This window comes from Lycorma delicatula, chromosome 1 (genome assembly GCF_047948215.1).
Source record: "Lycorma delicatula isolate Av1 chromosome 1, ASM4794821v1, whole genome shotgun sequence".
Classification (NCBI taxonomy): Eukaryota; Metazoa; Arthropoda; class Insecta; order Hemiptera; family Fulgoridae; genus Lycorma; species Lycorma delicatula.
The window spans coordinates 337,547,352-337,570,655 of record NC_134455.1 but is presented as its reverse complement, the minus strand read 5'-3'; the positions used below and the strand labels follow the sequence as shown (position 1 = coordinate 337,570,655).

Here is a 23,304-nt window from a genome sequence, read left to right as displayed (position 1 = left end):
TCTGCCATAACTATACTATTTGTTAACAGATTTTCAAAAATAAAATGTCATTTTGTTCAAAATAAAAGGCTTAATATTTTAGTTAAAATAACATAAATTTTGATAAAACTAATATTTATAGAGATATAATGGATTGAAAAATAAACATAGCTGCCATTTTATAATTTGTTAAGGTATTTAAGTCCTGATTATTTGCTAATTTTAAAACTTTATTACCAAGACGCTTACCAAATATTAAGGTGATTCATTTATCCGAACTTGAGTTATATATTATATAAAAATAGCCAAATGACAGACAGAGGGAAAATGAAGGAGAAATTGACATTTTTCCAAAGGATATTTTTTGTTTAGTTTTACAAGCAGAATCTGAAAAAGTATACAACATTATTTTATTAATTAATTATACATTCATAAAACACATGGTGAATCTTTGAAGGATGGAACAAGACTAACTAACAATATAACATAGACAAATTCATTTATTAAAAGTAACAAAAAAATGGAAATTATAATGAGTAAAAGGATTGAAAATTTATAGAGTAAGAAAAATAATCCCTTTCAGCACACTGGAAGGTGGAGTAGATTTCACCAGTGCTAGGAAAGGGGAAAAAAGATTACCACCTTAAAGTTAAGAAAAACTTCAAATTTACTCAATAACAATGGTTGCAATGAGAAAAAAAATTTCACATGTTTACCAAATGACAAGCCCCATCTTAAGCCAGCAATATTTTGGTCATCCCTTGCCGTAAGGGTTGGTCATATCAAAAATTGTTTCAGACAAAAGTTTTAGGTAATGTTTAGAGGACTAACGAACACTTTAAACCGATTTGATACTGTACCTATTAAGGGAGGTATGATTTTTTGTCTTCAAAACCCCATTTTTTCCACCCCCTGGACCAATGGTTGGTGATATCAAAAGAGATAAGTTTTAGGTAAGAGCCTAAAACTTGTGATTAAAACTAAACTAAACTAAAACTTGTGATGTTTGGATAAGAATCCAAACAATAGTAGGAACTTTAAATGAATTTGATATTTTACTTCATAAGAAAGTTATAGGGATATTTTGTTTTTTTTCGAAAAAGCCCCCACTCCACTCCACTCCTTGGTCTGATTTGTCCATTAACAACTTGACTGATATCAGTCAAGTTTGGTCATTATATTTTATGTATCAATTTGAAAGTTATTGGTGCAAAATTATGGCAGTTATCATGTCCACAAGAAAGTGAAAATATATATATAGTTTTGAAGTCTGGGAGATGTGATAAGCAAAGATATGTTGAAATTTTCCAGAAGTCGAATCATGGTACTCATTACAATAGGTAGCTTTCTTATGAAATCTAAGAAAACAATCACATAAATAAAAAAATATATTATTAATATATATTTCACATAAATATGCAATAAATCAGTACATAATAATAAGAGTATAAACTTGACCACCACAGGACATGTACTAACAAATCGGGATTTTCTGCTAGTGTTCAGTACATACCAGTGCTAAACTAAGCGGGACGGCACAGACAAACATACAAATGCATTTAGTAGGATAGGATTTTTCTGTATCAGTGTACAGTAGTCAACCATCAAACAAGATTAGGCATTAAATATTGAAAGCTGTAACTTAGGTTGTATTTATTACAAATAATTCAGTGTCTTTATGAAGAAGGTAATATTATTTTGTAATATAGATATTATTTATTATGAAGAAGGTAATATTATTTTTATTTAAAATGAGCTGTAGATGTAATAATAAGTGATCTCAATGCCCATGTGGACAATCAATCTATAGACAAGATTGTTGGAACGTTTGGTGAAAGGATACACAGTAGGAATGGTGAAGTTTTGAGGGATGATACAACTTTTAACCAGCTAATAGTGACGAATACTTTCTTCCCTCAAACAAGACATTCATAAATACATTTGGGCAGCTAGAGAACATCGTTTGATGATAATCTATATTCTAACTTTCATTCATGTAGGAATTGTTATACAGACTATTACAATGGATGAATTGGTGACAGTACTCAAGAAAGCGAGAGATAAAGAGGTGAAGAAACTATTGGGCTCTAAGGATTTCATGCATAAGGACTTTCAGATATCACCATTTAAATCTAGGGCAATGGTTTTCTTGGGTAAGGTACCAGTTAGAACAAAGATAGTGCTTAAGAATACAATTCTTGAGCAGATTTCTCACTTTAAGTATTTAGGATGTTATGTATCATTTTATATCGATGAGGATATTTTACATAAATTGAATAAATTTAGAACTGTCTGTGGAAAAATACAGCAAGCAAACTGCAGAAACACCAGTAATGTTGTTCATGATTGTTTGACAGAGTTTTTAAATTAAGGGGTTAGGTGAATCTTAACCAAAGTCGGTATTTATATAATTTAACACCAGCCAAGTATATTCCTGTATTTAATAAAATAAGGTAAGGTTTGAAAGAATGCTGTTTAAGATGTGATCTTTTATTGGATCAAATAAATTTTATTAAGAATTTACCCAGGGTACATTTGACATATCATATCATAAATGTAAATGGAAGATTACTTTACAATCCACAAAGGGCATCTCTTTCCATTATCATTACAGATTATTTTTGTAGTTTGTGTATTTATTCTTTTCTACAGAATCTCCTCCCCATGAATAACACTAAAAGAAAGCAAGTAATGAACATAAGCAAAGTAGAAATGAGTGAAACTAACCAGAACCAACTTCAGCTTCCTGAGCAGGTAATACACAGAATCTATTTTAGAAGAAAGTGCTTATATTTGCATTCTCCTACAAGTTTTAATTTGAGGTAATACAAAGAAACTTAGTCTTTTCTATGTGTTCAATTCATCCCCCATCTGAGAAGTTAATTTCAACATGTTAATTTCTTTCCCTTGCATTGAAGACTTACAATTAGTTCATTAATTATATCTGTTTTTGAATGAATTAACCAACATCTATGTAAAAATGTTTCAAAAAATTGATTTGAAGTCAATATTATAGTGACATCTGCATATAAAGGATTTAAATGGATGTAGGAAATTAGAAGTTATTTATAAAGATTATGAAAAATATAGAACGTATTGCTTAGCTCGGAGGAATGACTTTTATGTTTTCTCAGTCATGAGATTCTGTATTACTCTTGGTGTTGGTTATTGTGGTTGCATGAGTGTATTACCATGAGTATTCACAGTATAAAAAAAAATTCCTGTGTTACGTGTTTTTTTTAACTTGTGATATGTGAGTGATTGTTACTCCTTGTGTTGGTGTTATATGAGTGTGTGTTTGGATGTTTAAGTTGTGATTGCGGTGACTGATTGTGCATGGAGGCGTTTTTACCCTTCCTGAAGTAATAATGCAAAGTGGTTCTCAGGAGAGACAGAAACCCAGGGGTGGAGGTTTAGTTGGTAGTGCGCAGGAACACATATGCACTTAACATCTTGTGGAACTGTTAGTGAGTCCAACACTGCTTTGGTGCCCATAAATGGGGTTCCTCTGTTTAAAAAAAACCCATTCTGGTTGCCAATTCTCACATATAGTTGTTAACCTTAGCCTGCTCTTTCATATAAGCAGTAATTGCCAGTCATATCTTCTAGAGATTTTAATAAGAGCACTGATTTCTTGTTCCTTAATGCATTAAGATAATTTCCTAGAAAAAATCAGTGACACCTTCCAATAAAACACGAACACCCAGAGCTTCAACATCAATGACATTATCAAATGTGCACGGTCAACATCAAACCTTCACGTGGTCTAAGATCTTGCTGTCATTTTGGTACTGAATTAATTATTCATGCTTTGATATTTACACATTGCACTAGTAATTTCATGCCGTATGAGTGCTACTAATTATATTAAATGTCCTTCTAATATCCTTGTACAACTGCACTGATTTTCATGAAACTGATTTGTCTCCGTTTTGCAAATTACACTGGATACATAAAGATTTGATAAACCGAAATGATGGGAATGGGATGCAACATCTTATACAAAATGTAAAAAACCAAATCTGTTTGACTCATCATTCTGGAGTTCTAAAGATAAAGTATTTAAAACAATATTTAAAAAAAAAAAATTCAGATTCTTAGCAGTATGTGAAAAATTCTTAGTTACACAGAAAAATATAATTTAATAGAAACACTGATAATAAAACAAAAAAAAAAGAAAATAACTAAAAATTCATAAAAGTAACAGAAAAGCAAAGTATTATGAAAAGCAAGGTATTTCAAGAAACAAACATCACAATTTGTAAACTATATTAATAAATATGGTTTCATTGATTAAATGCTTTTAAATTGAATTAAAAAAACCTGATCATTATTTTGGTATCAAAAATTTCCACCTAAAAGAATACTACTTTCACAGATGCAGAACACGCTGAATGTAAGTTTTAGTTTCATCAAACAGAATCTGTAGGTACGGTTTAATATAATAGTTTCACCACATTATGTTAACAATCATACAAGGGCTATTCAGAAAGTAAGGAATGTTTCCACCTGACGCCGCCAGGCGCACGCCAATCGCATATATATTGGTGTGCTTGTGCTCGGCACCTAAGTCAGCGTCCAGCCGTGACAACGGGAACATCTCCGCACTGCCCGTGTTTTTTATATACAAATTTGAAATGTGTGCTGCAATCAAAAATCCTGCCAGTTGTGAGGTGCGGTCTGTGATTCGTTTTTTGCTGGCAAAAAACTTAAAAACAACGCAAGAACTCTTGAACTCGTTCAACTGGGAAGTTTTTCCTCATCCCCCCTACAGTCCAGATCTTGCTGCAAGTGATTTTCACATGTTCCCGAAAATGAAGACCTGGCTAGCAACGCAGCATTTTGACGACGATGAGGAGCTCCAAGTACGCATCACTGGGTGGTTGAGATCACAGGCGGCAGAATTCTATGACACAGGAATTTCACAGCTTGTCCACCGCTATGATAAGTGCCTGAATTTGTATGATGATTATGTTGAAAAGTAGTATTTTAGTCCCTCTTTCACATGTATATAATAAAAAGTTTTTCTTGTACTTGGTTTTTTAAAATTCCAAAACGTTCCTTACTTTCTGAATAGCCCTCGTAAAAGTAGACACTTGGATCCAAAATTCTGTAGAGATTATGTGTTCTATAAGGTGTGAAAATTCATGGTTTGCTTGGTTTTTCTAATTGTTTTTGAAACAGTTATGGAATGTTTTGAACAGAAATTGAAGAAATCAATCCAGTGCATATGTCATAAGATATTTGCATGTGAAATTATTCAGACAGACCATTGTGCGAAAAATTACTGATTTAGTACTCATTATGAATTCTCAACTGATTTGTTTTAATAAGATAAGGGAAGACATAATCCCTAGGTACAATCCTGGATCTTCTTTAGTGACTATTCAAAATTTTATGTTGTTACAAAAAGAATAACTCACAGAAGCTGTGAGAATAAAGACTCATGTGAATCTCTGGAGGATGATTATAACTGCCCAAAAGTGAGTGACTATGCACTTAATGATGAAGGCCACAGATCATTTTTCACCAAACAGACCATCAACAATTTCACACAGTAGTAAACTGAAAAATGTTCTTACTGGATAAAGGTAACCAAGAAGGATTCTTTTATATCTAGCAAAATAATAAATAAAGTGCTAATTCATATTTAGAGGCATAAAAATAAATGAAAGAACTTGGTCACGAATTCATACAGAAAATAGCCACAAAATGAACACAGAAAAGAAATCATAGATATAACAAGCAACATTAATTATATATATATATATATATTTTAAATTATAAGAAATAATTTTATGGTAATTAAAAACTGGAATAAGAAATAATTTCCTTTTAAATAGTAAACTGTTATCTTCCTCCTTACATTTGTACAATAATTTAAATGTAATTTTAAAGAATTTAATTTTTTCTGAATAGAAAGGTCACTGGTGAAATGTAAAGTAAGGTGATGCTAAAAGAAAATGATTTTTTGTTAAATGAAAAAAGAAATTCATACATTTTCATTTTATACATGTGGTACTTTTTATTAAAGTAGTGCTACAATTTATAAGAGAAATTTCAAAATTATATTTACAGCTCTTCCATCAAAGCATCTATTTTAAAAACCCTTTTATTAAATATTAATAATTTCAGACTAAATCAAAATAAGAAAGGCATCCATCATCTAAACAGAAATGTTTTGAGTAGTTGATAAAGGCTCTCAAAGTATCAAAAGAAATCTTGGTCTTATTTTTTTTATCTAATGTAGATAAAAATTACAGGGTGTACAATACACCTATTGTAATATTCAAATGATTAGTAACAACAGAATAACTTTGCAAACCAGTACTCTGGAACATGATGACTGCAAATAAAATCCATGGCTGTTGACTTCAGAAAAATTACATGAATGTGTAAAAATACTTCAGAACAAATCTCTTTTGATACATTATTTTTATTTTTTTAATTTAAACGATACAAACGATTACATTTTTGAAACCTCAAAAGAGTTAAAAAATAGAGTAAATCTTACAGAAAAAAATACACAGACCAAACTTATACAAAAAAATTTATTATAATAAAATAGCAACAAAATGTTTGATCACTAAGTATTCCTCAACTAATATATTTCAGTCATACCAGGTTTTCGAGAAAATACAAAGGATGTAAGTTAAAAGAAAAAATGAAATACCAAAATGAACATGTTACATTAATTAAACAAGTTCAATCAACAAACAGAGCTGTTGTTCTAAATATTTTTATAATATCCATATTCTTTTGGCAAAGGTTTACCTTCTACTCCAGCAAGAATATTTTGTGTAGTTAAATTTCCCATTTCTGTTCTCGTCTTCACTGTAGCACTCCCAATATGCGGAACAACAACTAAAACAAGCATAAAAATAATAAAATAAAATTAGATATTCCAAATTTTTTAGCTTCCTTTTTGAATTTACTTAATTTCAAAGATTATTTTTGGCAAGAGAATCTGTGAGATAGGAATGATGGTGGATAATAAATAAATAAGTAAATGAAAATGCTCATTGACTTTGTTTGCAAATTCAAATTGTCTTAAATCAAAAGATGAAAGACATCAGAAGACTGAAAGCAGTTCAATACAAATGAAAATGTACTGAAGAATTACTCTAAAACTTTTGCTCTAGATTTTACCAAAATTACATAAAAGCTACATGAACCAGTCCAATAGTTTTTTAAAATAATTACAAATCATTCAATTTAATAAGCTCAGGAGGTCTTTTGAGGATACTGCTAGTGTTTAATAGGAGATACTTACTAACATCTGAATCAGATAATTATATTTTTGAGAAACTTGCAGCAAAGAAAAAAAATTAAATATAGAAGAGACCCAGAAACATTGGAAAAACAAAATATGAATCTTGTAAATCAATTTTAAAAATGTTACTTATTCCATGGTATATAAACAAAAATGTTACCTATTCTATGGTATATATACAATTCTTAATTATAAAGAGTAAAAGAAAAAGTGAAAAAATCCCTTTCAGCACGTCAGAAGAGGGAGGTAGATTTCACTGGTGCTAAATAGGGGATGAAAAAGATTTCCATCTTAATGTTAAGAAAAATTCAATACAACAATGATTGCATGTGAAAAAAGTTTCACATGTTTAGCATACAATAAGCCCCATATTCTTACAATTCCAGCAACATTTTGATCATCCCTTGCTATACGGGTCGGTCATATCAAAAATTGTTGTAGACAAACGTTTTAGATAATGTTTAACGGACTAATGGCCACTTTAAACAGATTCAATGCTGTGTCTATTAACGGAGGTATGATTTTTTTGTCTATGAAACCAATTTTTTCCACCCCCAGGCCAATGGCTGGTGATACCAAAAACTTTATTTAACTTAAACTATAAGTTAGTTACTTAGTTAAGTAGGAACTTTAAATGAATTCGATATTATACTTACTAAGAAAGTTATAGCGATATTTTGCTTTTTTTGAAAAAGCCCCCCCATGGTCCGTTTTTGTCCATTAACAAACTCGACCAAGTATTTGTGTATATTTTATGTACCAATTTGAAAGTGATTGGTGCAAAATTACAGCAGTTATTGTGTCCACAAGAAAAACAAATATACATATATATATAAACTATACATATATATATAAACTTTTGAACTGATGGTGGTTTTGGGGTCTGGGGGATGTGAAACGTGAAGATAAATCAAAATTTTCCTTGAAATATCACTGAGAGACAAATTATGTTAGTGATATTATGAAAAAAACAATAGTTTACAAATCGTATAAATATTTTAACGTTAAGGACATTCATAGTCGGTCTTCATCTATCTCTACAAATAAACTTAATATTGGGCATGTACAAAAGTTGTTCAAAGAGACAGAAGAAAAACTGTCAAGGAAATAGCTCAATAGTTTGATATCAGTTGGAAGTTCCCGTAGTATTCTCCATAATGACCTGAAAATTTATTGTAGCGCAGCATATTGTTCTTTTTTCAAAAAATTAAATAGAACTAAATATTTATTATTCTTTAATGAAAAGTATTTCCCAGAATAGTTTTTTTTTAATTTTATATTATATTAATTTCTGTCAGTAATTTTGTGTCATACAGATTGGAATGTTATTTTTTTTAAGGATATATCAGATTAAAAAAACTTGCTTAGCTGCAACATTAAATTAATGGTTCTCTTATAAAAGTTTATTTAATTTCCCTTATCATATATATATATATATATATATATATATATATATATGATATGATATATATAAATGAATATTTGTTTGTTTGTCCCATATGCGTTCCTATACCATTCATCCTAATGCGATGAAACTTGAAATGCGCACACCCATGAAAGGTTTCTGAATTAGTTTGGACCCACTAGGTGATGCTGGAGTTGAGATATTTCATAAAATTGTATTTATGGTCCAATTGCGCTCATATTCAGAATATATATTAGTTACATGAAAAGAAATATTTTTGCAAAAAATGGACCTGCTAGGTGGCGCTGGGAGTTGAGATTTCAAAAAATTATATTTATGGTCCATATGGCTCATATTCAGAATATGTGTTACTTTCATGGAAAGAAATACCTCTGCAAAAAAATGGACTTGCTAGAAGGCACTGGGGGTTGAGATATTTGGAAAAATTGCATTTAAGGTTCAATTTGGCTCATATTCAAAATATATATTAGTTACATAAAAAAATATTTTTATGAAAAAGGGGAACGGAGAAAAAGGGAAGAAGAGAAGAAGGGAAAAAGGGAAGATAGGAAAAAGGGAAAGGGTAAATTTTATGAAGTTCCATAATGTTCAGTTATTTAGTGTTTTATCAAACTTTCATATTTGTTCATTTAATCTATCTACATATATATATATATATATTCACTCAAATCTAGCAATGGCGAAGCATTACCGGGTTAATACATATTATACTATAATAGTAGCTGCTTATTACATTAATAATATGTAATTATTATTAATAATATTTCCCTTAATTAATATTATTTAACGCTACTTTAATCTTGAGGTTTTGGTTCGAGTGAATCAGGCAGAGCACTTTTCACATGCTATCTCTATCATCCATTGGCAGTTGTTATAAGATGTCAGCCTGTTGTTGGTGAGTAAGTATGCAAGTCGTTAATAAATAATGTAGTATATTTATATTTTCTTATATTATTATAAATGCTCTTTTAAAATTGTGATAAATTATCTTGATTTCTGCAGCAGTTATTTATCTGGGATCCTTCCATGAAACTTGGCATTTCCATTAAAACAATCTTAACAAGGATGATTATCACAGTGAGGGGGCAGTGAGAAATCTAATTTTTATGGTTCTTTAAAACTCTCAATATTGACATGCGTATGATCATATTTGTGCATTACAAAATTATTTAATAAAACTCAATTAGTTTAAAAAAGAGGATAATTTAAATATTGATAATAAAAAAACTAAAGGCAGAACTTTAAAAATAATTATACATAATATATTTATATGAATGAAAATTGTATAAGTAAGTAGCACGTAAGTATATAGCATATTTATGCACATTATACAGTATATATTTAGTACATAAAGCATAATATTATTATACTAAAATTTATTACTACAGTAACAATGTCTTTATTTTTATGAACATATTTTAAGAAATGTATCTTCAAAATTGAAATCATACCTACAAATAGTTTCACATATAAGAAGGGTAATTCATACAAAAATATATTTACAATTATGAAGAGAAAAAATCATTCTCTAATATAGAAAAACATGCACAAGAACTTCTTATATGATATGCTCTGTATTCAGGAATGTATAACAAAAAGTATATACACTATTTGCCACATGCATTTAAAAAAAAAGATGCTGCAATAAAACTGCATACATTATAAAATTTGTAAATGGTAAAAATTGAATAAATTTATTTTGAATTTAATAAGTGAAGCACTCACCACAATTAGGAAAACTCAACAAGGGATGATCTGTTGGCAATGGTTCTGGCACAGTAACATCAAGACCAGCAGCACCAATTACTTTGTTTTCTAGTGCATCTACTAGATCATCTTGTTTAACAACACCTTAAATGAGCATCATAACAAAAAAAAAAAAAAAAACAGATTATTTAGAATAAAGCAGCTTGGCAGTTTATTGCATAGCCTTTTATATTATTTTAAATGAAAAATAGGAGTCTGAAAATCTCATAGAATATAAGAATTTCAAGAGTTCCTTACAAATGATAATTCTTACTAAACACACTTTTTCTTTCTTTTTCCTGTTTAGCCTCCAGTAACTACCGTTTAGATAATTCTTCAGAGGATGAATGAAGATGATATGTATGAGTGTAAATGAAGTGTAGTCTTGAAACCCAACCACCAAAGAACAGCGGTATCCACGATCTAGTATTCAAATCCGTGTAAAAATAACTGGCTTTACTAGGACTTGAACGCTGTAATTCTTGACTTCCAAATCAGCTGATTTGGGAAGATGCGTTAACCATTAGACCAACCTGGTGGGTTTACTAAACACACTAGTTTTCCTTTACCACACCAAATCCAGTGCTCAGTACATATAAAATCTTGACATTACAACTTAGTCATTAAAAAAAAAAAAAAATCATAAACTATGGTAGGTGAAAATAACACAACAATCTATCAACAAGCATTCAGCTTATTATAAAAAAAAAGTACAGAGTGCAGAGAATATATATTCATATTGTAAATAAACTATACACAATAAGCAGTAAAATACTAATTTTAAGTCAACTGCCGTTTGAAAAACTGTAAAACTTACACATATGAATGCAAACAGCTTCATATGTAAGTGACCACCTAGAGTACTAAGAGCTGCAGAAGTGAAATTTTCTTTAGCAAATGGCAATATCAAAACAGTAACATCCACTTCAACCTGCATAACTTTAAAGAATCTATCATCAACCTTTAAAGTTACAAAGCAACTTCTCAGGAGTTGGATTATAATTTACAGGTGGATAGAAGGCTCAAGAAATCTTCTCTTGGTATTTTACTTTCCTACAACCTGTTTACTAATTGTTTAATGTCATTAAAATATAATTATCTCAACAAAACATAAGGAAAAACCTAAAAAATTATTTTTACAATTGCAGTTAAGAGTATGAAAAAAGTCTGTTAACAGCTGAACCGAGTGTAATGGATCGTTAAGGTCTCTTTAGATAACAAGTTATAGAAAACTAAAAATAAAAAGTACCTTGGCTGACACTCTTGTATAAAATTTCTACAAATGTGATTTATCAATTAATTTTATACTACATCACATTCTAACAGTTTTTGAAGTAATTTGAATTGGTATTATATTGATATTAACAAAAGTTGATAAAGAATAGAGTAAATCACTTATAATTTAACAATATTAAAGCATAATGGAAACTAAAATTTAAAAGTTAAAACAGAAAATTAGTACAATCCTTGAATAAAATTTAGCATTTGAGAAATAAAGAATACAGGCTGTATAAATCAGCAAAAACAACTGGTTTAAGAGGAAATGTTTTGACAAAGGAGAGAAATTATTTTCAGGGGAGAAAGATATATATAGTAAATGTGAAAGCATTTCAGAAAAATGAAACTTAAACCCTTAACCCTCAAATTTGTCATACCTCATCCACCTAGCTATAATAGTTATAAACTAAAGTTATAACTTTAATAACAGAACACATGTTTAGGTTAAGAAGAACAAATTTGGCTTAAGAAATAATAATTTTGTCATCGTATTAATATAAAATGAAGTTTTGGAATTAGTTCTAAAGATAGCCCAAAGACAGCAACACAAATTGGTGTTTTAATGAAACTTGGGGCTATCTCTGCAGTCAAGTTATTACAGTTCAAATACGTGTAAAGATGTCACCTAACATTCGTGTAAAACTGGAAAGCAACAGTCCAGGATTAAGGGTTAAGGTATTAATATCAGAAGTGCAAATGGAAAACCATTGGCAGATCATAAATAAAATCTAATAGACATGCATACATGAAAGAGTACACAGAGGGGAAATAACAGATGACATGGGAAGTAGAAAAAGAAATTGATGATGAGGTCAGAGAAGACACTGTATTAGATTCAAGATTTTACAGAACTCTGTATTATTTAAATATGAATAAGGCAGAAAGGATAGAAAATACAGTGTTCGAATTGGTATGCTGATTAAGTGAATGAGGACTGAAAGGAAGGCTGACTTCACAATAAACAAAAAATTATATAATACTGCTCCTTCAAACAAAATGCAACCAGAGTACAAGATCTACTGCACAACCACTCTGAAATCTCATGCATCCAGAATATTCACAATTATAATTTATAAAGGAATGGAATATGAGATGAAAGGTGGATTAGACTGAGACCAATTTGGATTTAGAAGTATTGTGAACAAAGAAAGCTAAGGCTAGATACATGGTATTTTTCAAATTTTCATCCGTGTTTGTTTAAAAATGTGTTTACAAAATGTTTAAATTTTTAAATAATTCAAGTTTGAAACACAAAGGATAAAGAAGTATAATAATAAGAGATCAGGTATCAATTTGATAAACCATCAGACAGTGTTTGTTGCAGTTTTTATAAGACTATCTCTCTCAAAAAACAGCAATAGACAGCAGCACTTGTGTAAATTAATATGCAATTTTAATTATTTTTAGTATTTTAATTATGCAATAACAGTATTATTTCAATCCTGCAAAGTCCTACTTCAATTCATGAAAGTACTTAATTCATAAAAGAATTTAAATATAATTTAACAGTACAAAGGAACATTATAAATCTTAAATAGATTAATATCAGTAATATATAAATTGGATTGGGAAATGTTAGAAAATAGGTAGAAATTGAACAACCAGTATAAAACAGAAAGAAGTAGAAAAGTGCATCAAAACAGTCTAGTGACAAAAAAAAATTGGTTTTCTGTAATTTTTTAGCATTTCTAATTTTTTACTTATATTTAAATATCTGATCACACATTAGTTTAACTAAGAAGTGTGTATTGTTCTGGTCTCTTTTAATATGATCACTCAATTTTTAAAACAGTAAGGTAGAAAAACTAATCATAAATCTGTAGCCAAACTGTATGAAAATCAGTTGATACCTATGATTTTCCTAAAGTATTCAGATATCGTTTAGAGCTTTGCTAAATTTGGGGTTTAAAGCAACTGCAACCTTTATTGATAGTGTGACTGTATTTGTAGTTGGTAACATCCTATGTTTAGGCCAGGCTATGTTAATTATAACCGGACATCAGAATGGCAACCAAGAGATAATATCAAACATACAACAGTGACAAAATACAACTAATCACTTAACGCATTAAGTTCATTTTGTCATCTTTCTGTGCAGAAAAGCAAGCACCAATTCCCTGCAACATCCTGACACAATGAATTTATATGAATAGAAAGTAGTAGAAACGTATATCAAAACAGGGGATATATTTGGATCTAACAGTTTCTGGTTCATGATTTGATCGGCTTTTTAAATAACTAATGTGGGCAAATTTTGAGAATAAAACAAAAAGATCAACCTAATAAATTTTTGCTAAAATGTTAAGGACATGAAACACACAGATAAAATATTTTCAGATCCAAAGTGTACAGAATACTTCTGAAAACAAAAGTGTAAGGAATTTCAAATGCATTAATCTTAATTAAGAACTTCAAACATTATCAATTAATTTCAACAGCTTTTTAACAATACATAAAAGGTCAAACTTGGAAAGTTTTATTTTTTAATATAAAAGAAATCATAGAAACTATACCTCCACGGCTAATATTTATAAATATAGCAGTATTCTTCATTAGAGCAAATTTCTCTTTGTCAAATAATTCCTTTGTTTCTTCATTCAATGTACAACTAACAATAACAAAATCACTTTCCTTCAAGAGTTCCTCTAAACAGACACGTTTAGCTTCAAGTTCCTTTGCTGAAACAGGAGAACCTTGCATTATAACTTTATCACAAGTATCAGTGTGAGAAATATGAATTAAAAAGATAAAACGATATTTAATTAAATAAGATATTAGAGATTAATAGAATAAAAAAAGATTATGCTAATATGTAAAAGAAAAAGTTATTAAACTAATGTTTAATGTACATAAGATCTAATTCAGTAAAAAAATTACAAGAAAATTATATTACAGTTACTGATAATACAATAAACAATAAAACATTTTTAAGTTAAATAAGGAATTAGGTCTTGGGATATAGAAAACAGCAAAACATTTATTTTATAATCCTGTTAAATAGTATAATCTTATTCAAAGGAAATACAATTCTATTAACAAATACTATAATAATTTGAGTAATGAATAATTTGAATGATGAAAATTCAAATGTTTTTGTTACAAAAATCTACAGCTATTACAATAAGTGATCTTAGGTTACAAAAATATTTTAACTCTAATACAAAGTTAATATTCTCAATGAAATTTGTTACGATGGATATAATTCCACATTAATTTATAAAAGTTTTCTTGTACAATAAAGATGCTAGATATGTTTGACAATTATATACAGAGTAAGGAAGTGGCTTCATACTTCAAAACTGTAGGATAGGTAAAAACAAGTGTCGATCTATATGCTTATAAAATTGCTACTTATGGTGTGTTTGAAATGATTTTAAAAACTGTTATCCAACTTGACAGTTATTTTTCAGTTAACAAAATTCTTGAAAACAATAATCTTCACCTTTATAAGCGACACCTTGTGCAACAATTTTCAGAAAAAGATTCTGGTAATAGTGTCAAGCTTTGTGATATTATAATGCAAAAAACAGACTTTGACATAAATTATTCTAATTCAATAATATTTACTGATGGTTATGTTCATGTTAAATGGCCATGTGAATAGGAAAACTGTTGATAGTGGAGTAATGATAATGCAGATGGATGTTAGAGGGTCATACACAATACCTTACGAACGTGTGTTTGTGTAGCAATGATTCCTGCTCAAACAGGTGATCATATTATAGGGTCTCTGATTGTATGAGGGTAAATCAAATATAAATGAGTTTTTATTTTTAAAATAAAATTATTTATTGAAAAATAAAAGGCAAATATAATTTATTTTTCTACATAGTTTCCTGCTTTAGAAATACATTTTTGCCAGCGAGAAGGAAGGTTTTTTATCGCAGCATCATAGAATGAAGTTGGTTGCATCAAGAGTCAATTGCGCATGAATCCCTCCATACCATCGTCACCTTTAAATCGTTGTCCTCCTAGAGCTTCTTTAAGCGACACAAACAAATGAAAATCGTAAAGCAATAGGTCCAGGCTGTAGGGAGGATGATCAAGTTGAGTCCAGTGCTTTCTTCTAGTTTTGAGATCTCAAGGTGGAGGTCTCATCTCACTATTGTCTAAAGACACAGCAAATGTTAAATGAGACATTTTCAGATCATTGGATAGGTTGTAAAGGGCAACACAGAATGGCCTGCTAGGTCTCCAACCTGGCTGCTCTAGATTATTTCTGTTGTTACTTAAAAGATAATATATACAAAACAAAACCTGTAAACATTGACAATTTGAAAAGGCGTATATACGAGGCTAAGTCAATTATCTGCAATGTAGTTATAAATTTTATTGCAATACAAATAGGAAACATATGTACACCATTTTTCAACATAGTCCCCTTGCATTTCAACGCACTTGATCCATCATTGCACAAGCTTCCTGATGACCGCATAAAAGAAGGTTTTCGGTTGAGCTGCAAGCCAGGAATGCACCGCTTCTTTCACTGCTTCGTCCAAGGTAAATCAATGGTCGCTTAATACCTCTTTGAGTGGACCAAAAAAGTGGTAGTCAGAAGGGGCAAGATCAGGACTATACCGAGGATGAGCCAGTACTTCAAAGTTGAGTTTCTAGAGCATTTCAGCAGTGTCAGCAACAGTATGTGGACGGGCATTGTCGTGCAACAATGTAACACCTTTCGACAGCAGTCCTCGGCATTTGCTTCGAATTGCAGGCTTCAGCTTGGCAGTAAGCATCTCACTGTAATGCACACTGTTTATTGTCATGCTCTTTCCTCATAATGTTCCAGTACTGGGCCTTGTGAGTCCCAAAAAACCGTAAGCATCAGTTTTCCTGCGGATGGTTGGGTCTTGAACTTTTTTTTGAAAGGTGAATTTGGATGTTTCCATTCCATACTCTGCCGTTTACTCTCTGGCTCGTAATGATGGATCCATGTTTTGTCACCAGTAATGATGCTGTCTAAGATGTCCTATTCATTACCATAGCGATCCAAATGTTTTTGGCAGATGTCCAAGCACATTTGTTTATGCAACTGTGTGAGTTGTTTTGGGACTCATCTTGCACAAACTTTATGAAACCCAAGTCTATTGTGGATGATTTCGTAGGCAGAACCATGACTAATTTGCAGACAATGTGCCACTTCATCAATAGTTGCTCACCCGTCTAAGAAAACCATGTCACGTACATGCTCAATGTTTTCCTCATTTGTGGCAGTAAACGATCATCTGACTCTTTCGTCGTGCGTAACACTTCTGCGACCATTTTTGAAATTTTTCAATCCGTTCGTAGACACTCCCTTGCGGCAACACACTGTTCCCGTACTGTACTGAAAGTCTTCGATGAATTTCAGCCTCTGATACACCTTCCGACCACAAAAAATGGATCACTGAACGTTGCTCTTCTTTGGTACAAATAGAAAGCAGAGCAGCCATGATTAATGCAGGACAGCAATAATGGAACTAACCTAGCAGCATCAAACCTGCACAGACATAACAAAAATTAAACCACACATGTGTCATCTATGCAATACGACAGTACTACCAACATAAACAAAAATATAACTAAATTGAGGATAATAATTGACTTACCCTCGAAACTGACGAATCTGTATGTACATCAAGTACGAAACAAGTTATAAACGGATATTACTTAAGGTTAGTGCACTACCAGAACATGCACTGTAGAAGGTATGCTTTTAAATTTAATGTATTAAGTAATTTAGGATTGAAAACATTTAACTTAATTTTAAAATTAAATTTGTGATAATTAAAGTAAATAATATCCTTGACCTAGCTGTTTAATTTTTAGTAGTGTTCCAAATTAATAGTAATTGTGTTTATTATTACTGTTACTTATTATATTGAAGTAGTTATTATTAGTGTTTGGGCCATTAATTCCAACATTAACTGTTTAAAATTTGTTACTGGATGTAATTTTGGAGGTAATATAAAGTAAAAAAGTTACTACAGGGCTATTCAAGGTTCTCATCTTATGAGGTAACTGATTTTTCCCATTTTTGCTACTTCGAATGCTGATAACTAATAAATGAAGGAATTTATCAAGAAACAGTTTATACTATCATTTTTAGGTGGTCATGTATCACATGAACCCCTTTCTATTAAAAAAAATTTTTGATTCAATATAGTGGACAAAAATTTCAAGCACCATAAAGTAGTTATTTTTTAACTATATTGATACTAAAAGTTGTTTCTACCTATTAGTATTCTCAGTTTTGAAATATTCTGATTCCATAATCATCTTTTCATGATTCATTCCACCTAGTTAAGTTTCCTGTTCTAATGAACAGGAAATTATTATTTATTTATTCTTGATAACTCTCTATTTTCTGTCAAGTTTAAATTTAGGCCTGAAGTAAACAATCTGCATTATATGTGGTGCATGTAAATACACAACACACGCATATAATTCACTGAGTGGACAAAAATGACATCACTTTTAAAAATAGCTACCATATGATAAGAATATTAATCATTACTTACACCTGTTATTAATCTCAGATTATTACATTATTAGTTATTATGTAATTATAAACAGGTTAGGTCTACAGCAATGTAAACCATCATTATTATTGGAAAATTTATACCAATTCCAGTTTCCTAATTTTAAGATACTCATATTATTTGCTGTTTAAGACCTAGAGTAAACAAATGTTCCGTGTGTTATTGCAAGTATTTGAATTGCAAATCAGTACATACCACATATGATGTTATATAAATAATAGTAATACTTCATGGTATTTATAGTCTTATGACACAGTAAAATTATCTTTTGGATACTATTTAAAAAATGATTGCCTAGTCTTGTGAAAATTTATTGTTATTTTAACTGTGGTGTTATCTGCTCATAATAGAAGTTACTTTGAGTGAGGTTATTTTTGTCACTAATTTGGTTTAAATAATCATACTGAAATTTATGACTTGTTTGCTTTATTACAGTGCTAGAAATTAAGTTTTTGTTTATTAGTGTTTCTAAGTTTCGTGAAATTTAATAACTTTGGCTGAGAGGCCTTCTTACTGAGTTGCTAAACACAGAAATGGTAAAATATTATGAAGTGGGGATAAAAGACAATAGTTCTTAATGTTTTCAATAAATTTTGCAAAAATACCCTACTAGAGAAATTATAACTAGTAGAAGCGTTTACATCTGAATTCATAGATATGCATTTCAAGTATTGAGAAATCGTGAGGTGAAAAGAAAAAATATGAGATATTATACATGCCAAAAAAGAAAAGAAACATTCAAAACCCATTTTAGGCCAATTTGATGATTTCAAAATGCTGTCGAATCCAACGCAAAGTTTCTTTTTTAAAAATGAACTACCCACACTTAATAAGGTACTTTCAGCTGTCAAAAATAACCCCCGGATTTAACAAAAATTAGTTGGGTTAGGTTTCATAAACTTCCTTTAACGATGGGTTTCAAATTTGCAGGAAAACGTAAGAATAGTTTTATCGTTGATAGAAATAACAAAGATTTGGCACAGGAAATATTTGAAACAAATTAAAGAGTTTAGAAAAATGGGTAAAAAAGATTTTATCTGGATGAGGCTTGGTCATTCAGTCAATAAAGTTGGTGTGACACTTCCATTAAGACATTTAAACTGGCTTTTCTATCTGATTTAAGAACCAGTAAAAAATCAGCAAGTAACAAAGGAAAACGGTTGATTGTAGGTAATGTAGGGAATGAAAATGAACTTATTAACGGTGAATTATTAGTTTTCGAATCCAATAAAAAGGATGTTTACCACAATGTAATGAACACTAATTTTTTTTAAAAACTGGTTTAATATGATTATGAAATTAATTCCATCAAACAGTGTTATTATTATAGACAATGCACTATACCACAGTATAAAATTAAAAAAAATCTGAATACATCATGGCTAAAAGCAGATATAGTATCATAGCTAAGAGAAAAACAAATCCCATCTGATTCTATGTTTTAAAAGATGAACTGCTGGAAAAAGTTAAAAAAAAACAAAAATTTAACAAATATGTAACCCATAACATGGCTGAACCAAATGGACATAGAGTATTATGGCTTCCACCATACCACTGCAATGTGAATCCAATAGAACTAGTGTGAAGTAAAAGGATATACAGCTCGAAATAACAACAACTTATAAATTAGTGGATGTAAAGGTTTTACTTGAAACTGATACTGCTGAGGTAGCAGATAAGTGGCAGAACTGTATTAAACATATGCTGCAAGAAGAAGAAAAGATGTGAAAGATGGATTATTTTGATATCAAGGTGTTAGTGAAGATGAAGATGAGGTGTTGAGTAGACATGATACTACAGTGATCCACTGTAAGAAATGGAAAAACAACCAACAAAATATGGTAATAAATCATAATTCTTTTTTTAATTTATTAAATGCATGTAAATAGTATTTCAAGGATTGTGTAAAGCACTTATGGTTATCATTTCATTAACCATTATTATTATTTTGTATAGTTACTAGCTGCATATGACAATTACTGCTGTAACAGTAAAACAAAATTACCATTAAGGATAGTATATTTAACAATTTATAACTGTTTCTTAATTTAATAAACATTAAATGTTTTAGAACATACAAAGCAATAGGCAACTATTTCTGTACGGTTATTATTATTACAATAGAAATTAAATCAGGTGCGCAGTAGCTGTCAAGCAATTTTTTGTTTCACTATCCATACACATACACATCCATACACCCTATCCATACTGCCTCTCTTGGCATCTGTTTTGTTTACTTCAGGATTCAATGTAAAGTAGACAGATATTACTCAATTCTTCATTTAATCTTCTCCAAACTCCTGTATGTCCCACATATCAAATGTCCAGAATTTTACTCTTTTCTTAGTTTAAAAGTTTACTTTTAAACAGACACATACTACAAATATAACATTACAAAAGCTTCTTCAATTATAATTTCATCTTGCTGCATAACTGTTTCTTTCTGTTATGTTTTTCAGCAATTGCTATTCTTGATTTTATTTTGTTTTCACTGCTGCGATCTTCTGTTAAAGTGATATCTATGAATCTGTACTGTTTTACTTGTTCAATTCTCGCTTCATTTATGTAGACTTTCATTTGATTTAGTTTCCTATCCTCAAATATTTTAGTTTTCCTAACATTCATTTTCAGTCCACATTGTCACAATGATTTTAATCTTGAAACCATCAACCGAATATCTAGTGCTTCATCTCCCACAAGAAAACATGTCACTAATTATGCGTGGTTTTGTATTACCTGCAAACGATATATAATTCTTCGTTCTCCTACACTGATTCCTTCATCATCTTCTAACATTGAAGGTAGTCACTAAGACACAACATGATGCTTTACAAGTATTTGCTACACCTTTGTTAAATGTTAAAGTTTGAATATATTATGTGATTCTTTTTTAGTATGTGTTGAATATTAAGATGTTAATAATCTTGTTAAGCAATTAAATATCAAGTAATTATATAAATTAAACTAAACTGATAACAAACCTACAGGACTATCAGTAGGATTTGAATACAGAAAGCATTTAACACGAAAAGCCTTCAATTTTCGCCCAACTTCATAACCTACATTACCAAGTCCTACAATTCCAACCGTTGACCCACTTAAGCCTTGTCCACACATCCACAATGGAGACCATGATGACCATCCTCCACTAAAACAACATAATAGTAAATGCTAAAATTATACAGTAATTTAAAATTTTACCAAACATAGTGAAATATCTGATAGTAAAATTCATAAAATACATACATCCAAAATTAATATGACATCCTTAAGTATGCCTAAAAATACAAAAGTTAAATGTTTTTAGATCATATAAAAGGTACTTATATGGAAACAGCATCACACAATACATACATTATTACAATACAAATAAATAAGTTACACTCAACATATTATATATATATATATATATATATATATATATATATATATATATATATATATGTGTGTGTGTGTGTGTGTGTAGACCAGCTAAAAAGAGTTCTATTAGAACCGGTCTGTGAGGCATTACGACGTCAGCCCCACAAGGGCAGTTCTGCAAGGAGTTCAGTGAGGAGAGGTTGCAAGTGGTGTGGAGTCATGTGGGTTCGGCAGAGTTCTGTGAACCAGACCAGCAACTCATTACGTCGATCCAGTGAGGAAAGTCCAAGTGTGAGTCTGCAAGATGAGAGTGCAAGACATCAGTCTAGCAACGAGAGTCTTGAATCCAGTTCGATATGAGTAAGATGACGCCACGAGTAATTCCAGTAACCAAGAAATACTGTCGGTGAGTTACAGTAAAACTATAAATGTTAAGGTAATTCATTCATAAACTGTTAGGGTAGATAGCAAAGATATTTGCAAGTGCACTATACGATTGTTTGTTAATACAAGACTAGTGGTTAAAAGGGTTAAGATTAGCGGTTTCTTATATTAATCGGTCTAGTTTTCTATTCGTCCACCTGGAATAAATTCCAAACGATTATTTATTTTGTACTCTTCTTGTGTGTAATCTATATTTATTATTTACTAATGACATTTATCACTATTTGATGTGTAGTATTTTGATAGTTATCTAAGTTGATTACGCTCTGTTTTTATGTCATGCTTACTGTTTTGATTATGTTCTGTTTTATGTTATGTATTAATTGTTTGATTTGTTGTTTCTGACATGTAATATTATTATTGTTTACTACTATTATCCTGATTATTATTGTAGTTGTAATTACTATATTAATATTTGTGTTGATGTGTAATATTTTGATTGTTGATTACGTTATGTATTTTGTTCTGTTTTTATGTCATCCTTACTATTTTGATTATGTATTATGTCATGTACTTTGTTATTAATTAATTGTCTGATTTTTTGTTATTGACATTAATATTATTATCATTTACTATTTTTATCCTGATTATTATTGAGGTTGTAATTACTATATTAATATTTGTGTTCATTAATTGCTTTATTATTGTAACTTTTTATTATCATTACTGTATTTATCACCATTGTTATTATTATTAATTTGTCTGGTTGTAATTATGAACATTTTAAACCAATAAACTTTATTATATAAATATTCTAAATTGTTAACCTCTCAATATCCTGATCGAGCCGTGAAATACATGATAATATATATAAATTCTATTAAATAAACCACCCAGTACAGAATATGATCTGTAAATCTTACCTTAACTATTCATGAGAATACTATTGCAGATCCTGTATTCTCCGTCATGGTTGAAATAATTCTGTTATTATATAATAAAAATCTAAAAATGAAAATTGTGTATTAATTTAAACAAGTGCTGCTATCTGTTGTACTTTTTATAAGTTCATTCCCTGAAAGACTGTCTGATGGTTTATCTAACTGAAATTTTGTTTGTACTTATATATTAATATTTTTCTAATATATTTAATGTTAAGTCATCTTATTAATTTTTAATATCTCTAAATTTGTATTAATATCAGAGAAAGAATATTATTCATTTATTAGATGCTCTACCATATTAGATAACCTAATTTATTATTTTGTAATTTCTATAACGTTCATTCAAGTAATCTAGTTTTAAAGGATCTATTTATTGTTCCTATATAAATATCA

At 29.9% G+C, this 23,304-nt stretch overlaps 1 protein-coding gene across 3 annotated transcripts in view; it reads right to left on the bottom strand.

The window, feature by feature from the left end:
• Window positions 1–6,399: 6,399 nt before the first annotated feature.
• The window catches only part of LOC142334304 (glyoxylate reductase/hydroxypyruvate reductase-like), a 45,481-nt gene continuing 28,576 nt past the window's right edge, over window positions 6,400–23,304 (bottom strand). For 2 of the 3 annotated variants that reach the window (XM_075382230.1, XM_075382229.1), the window contains 4 exons: window positions 21,205–21,371; window positions 14,216–14,380; window positions 10,404–10,529; window positions 6,400–6,843 (listed from right to left, as the gene is read on the bottom strand). In XM_075382230.1, the coding sequence (XP_075238345.1) occupies window positions 6,710–6,843; window positions 10,404–10,529; window positions 14,216–14,380; window positions 21,205–21,371 (592 nt within the window). In that variant the 3' untranslated portion in view covers window positions 6,400–6,709. The remainder of the gene's footprint in view (window positions 6,844–10,403; window positions 10,530–14,215; window positions 14,381–21,204; window positions 21,372–23,304) is intronic. The other variant, XM_075382231.1, reaches the window with a different exon arrangement.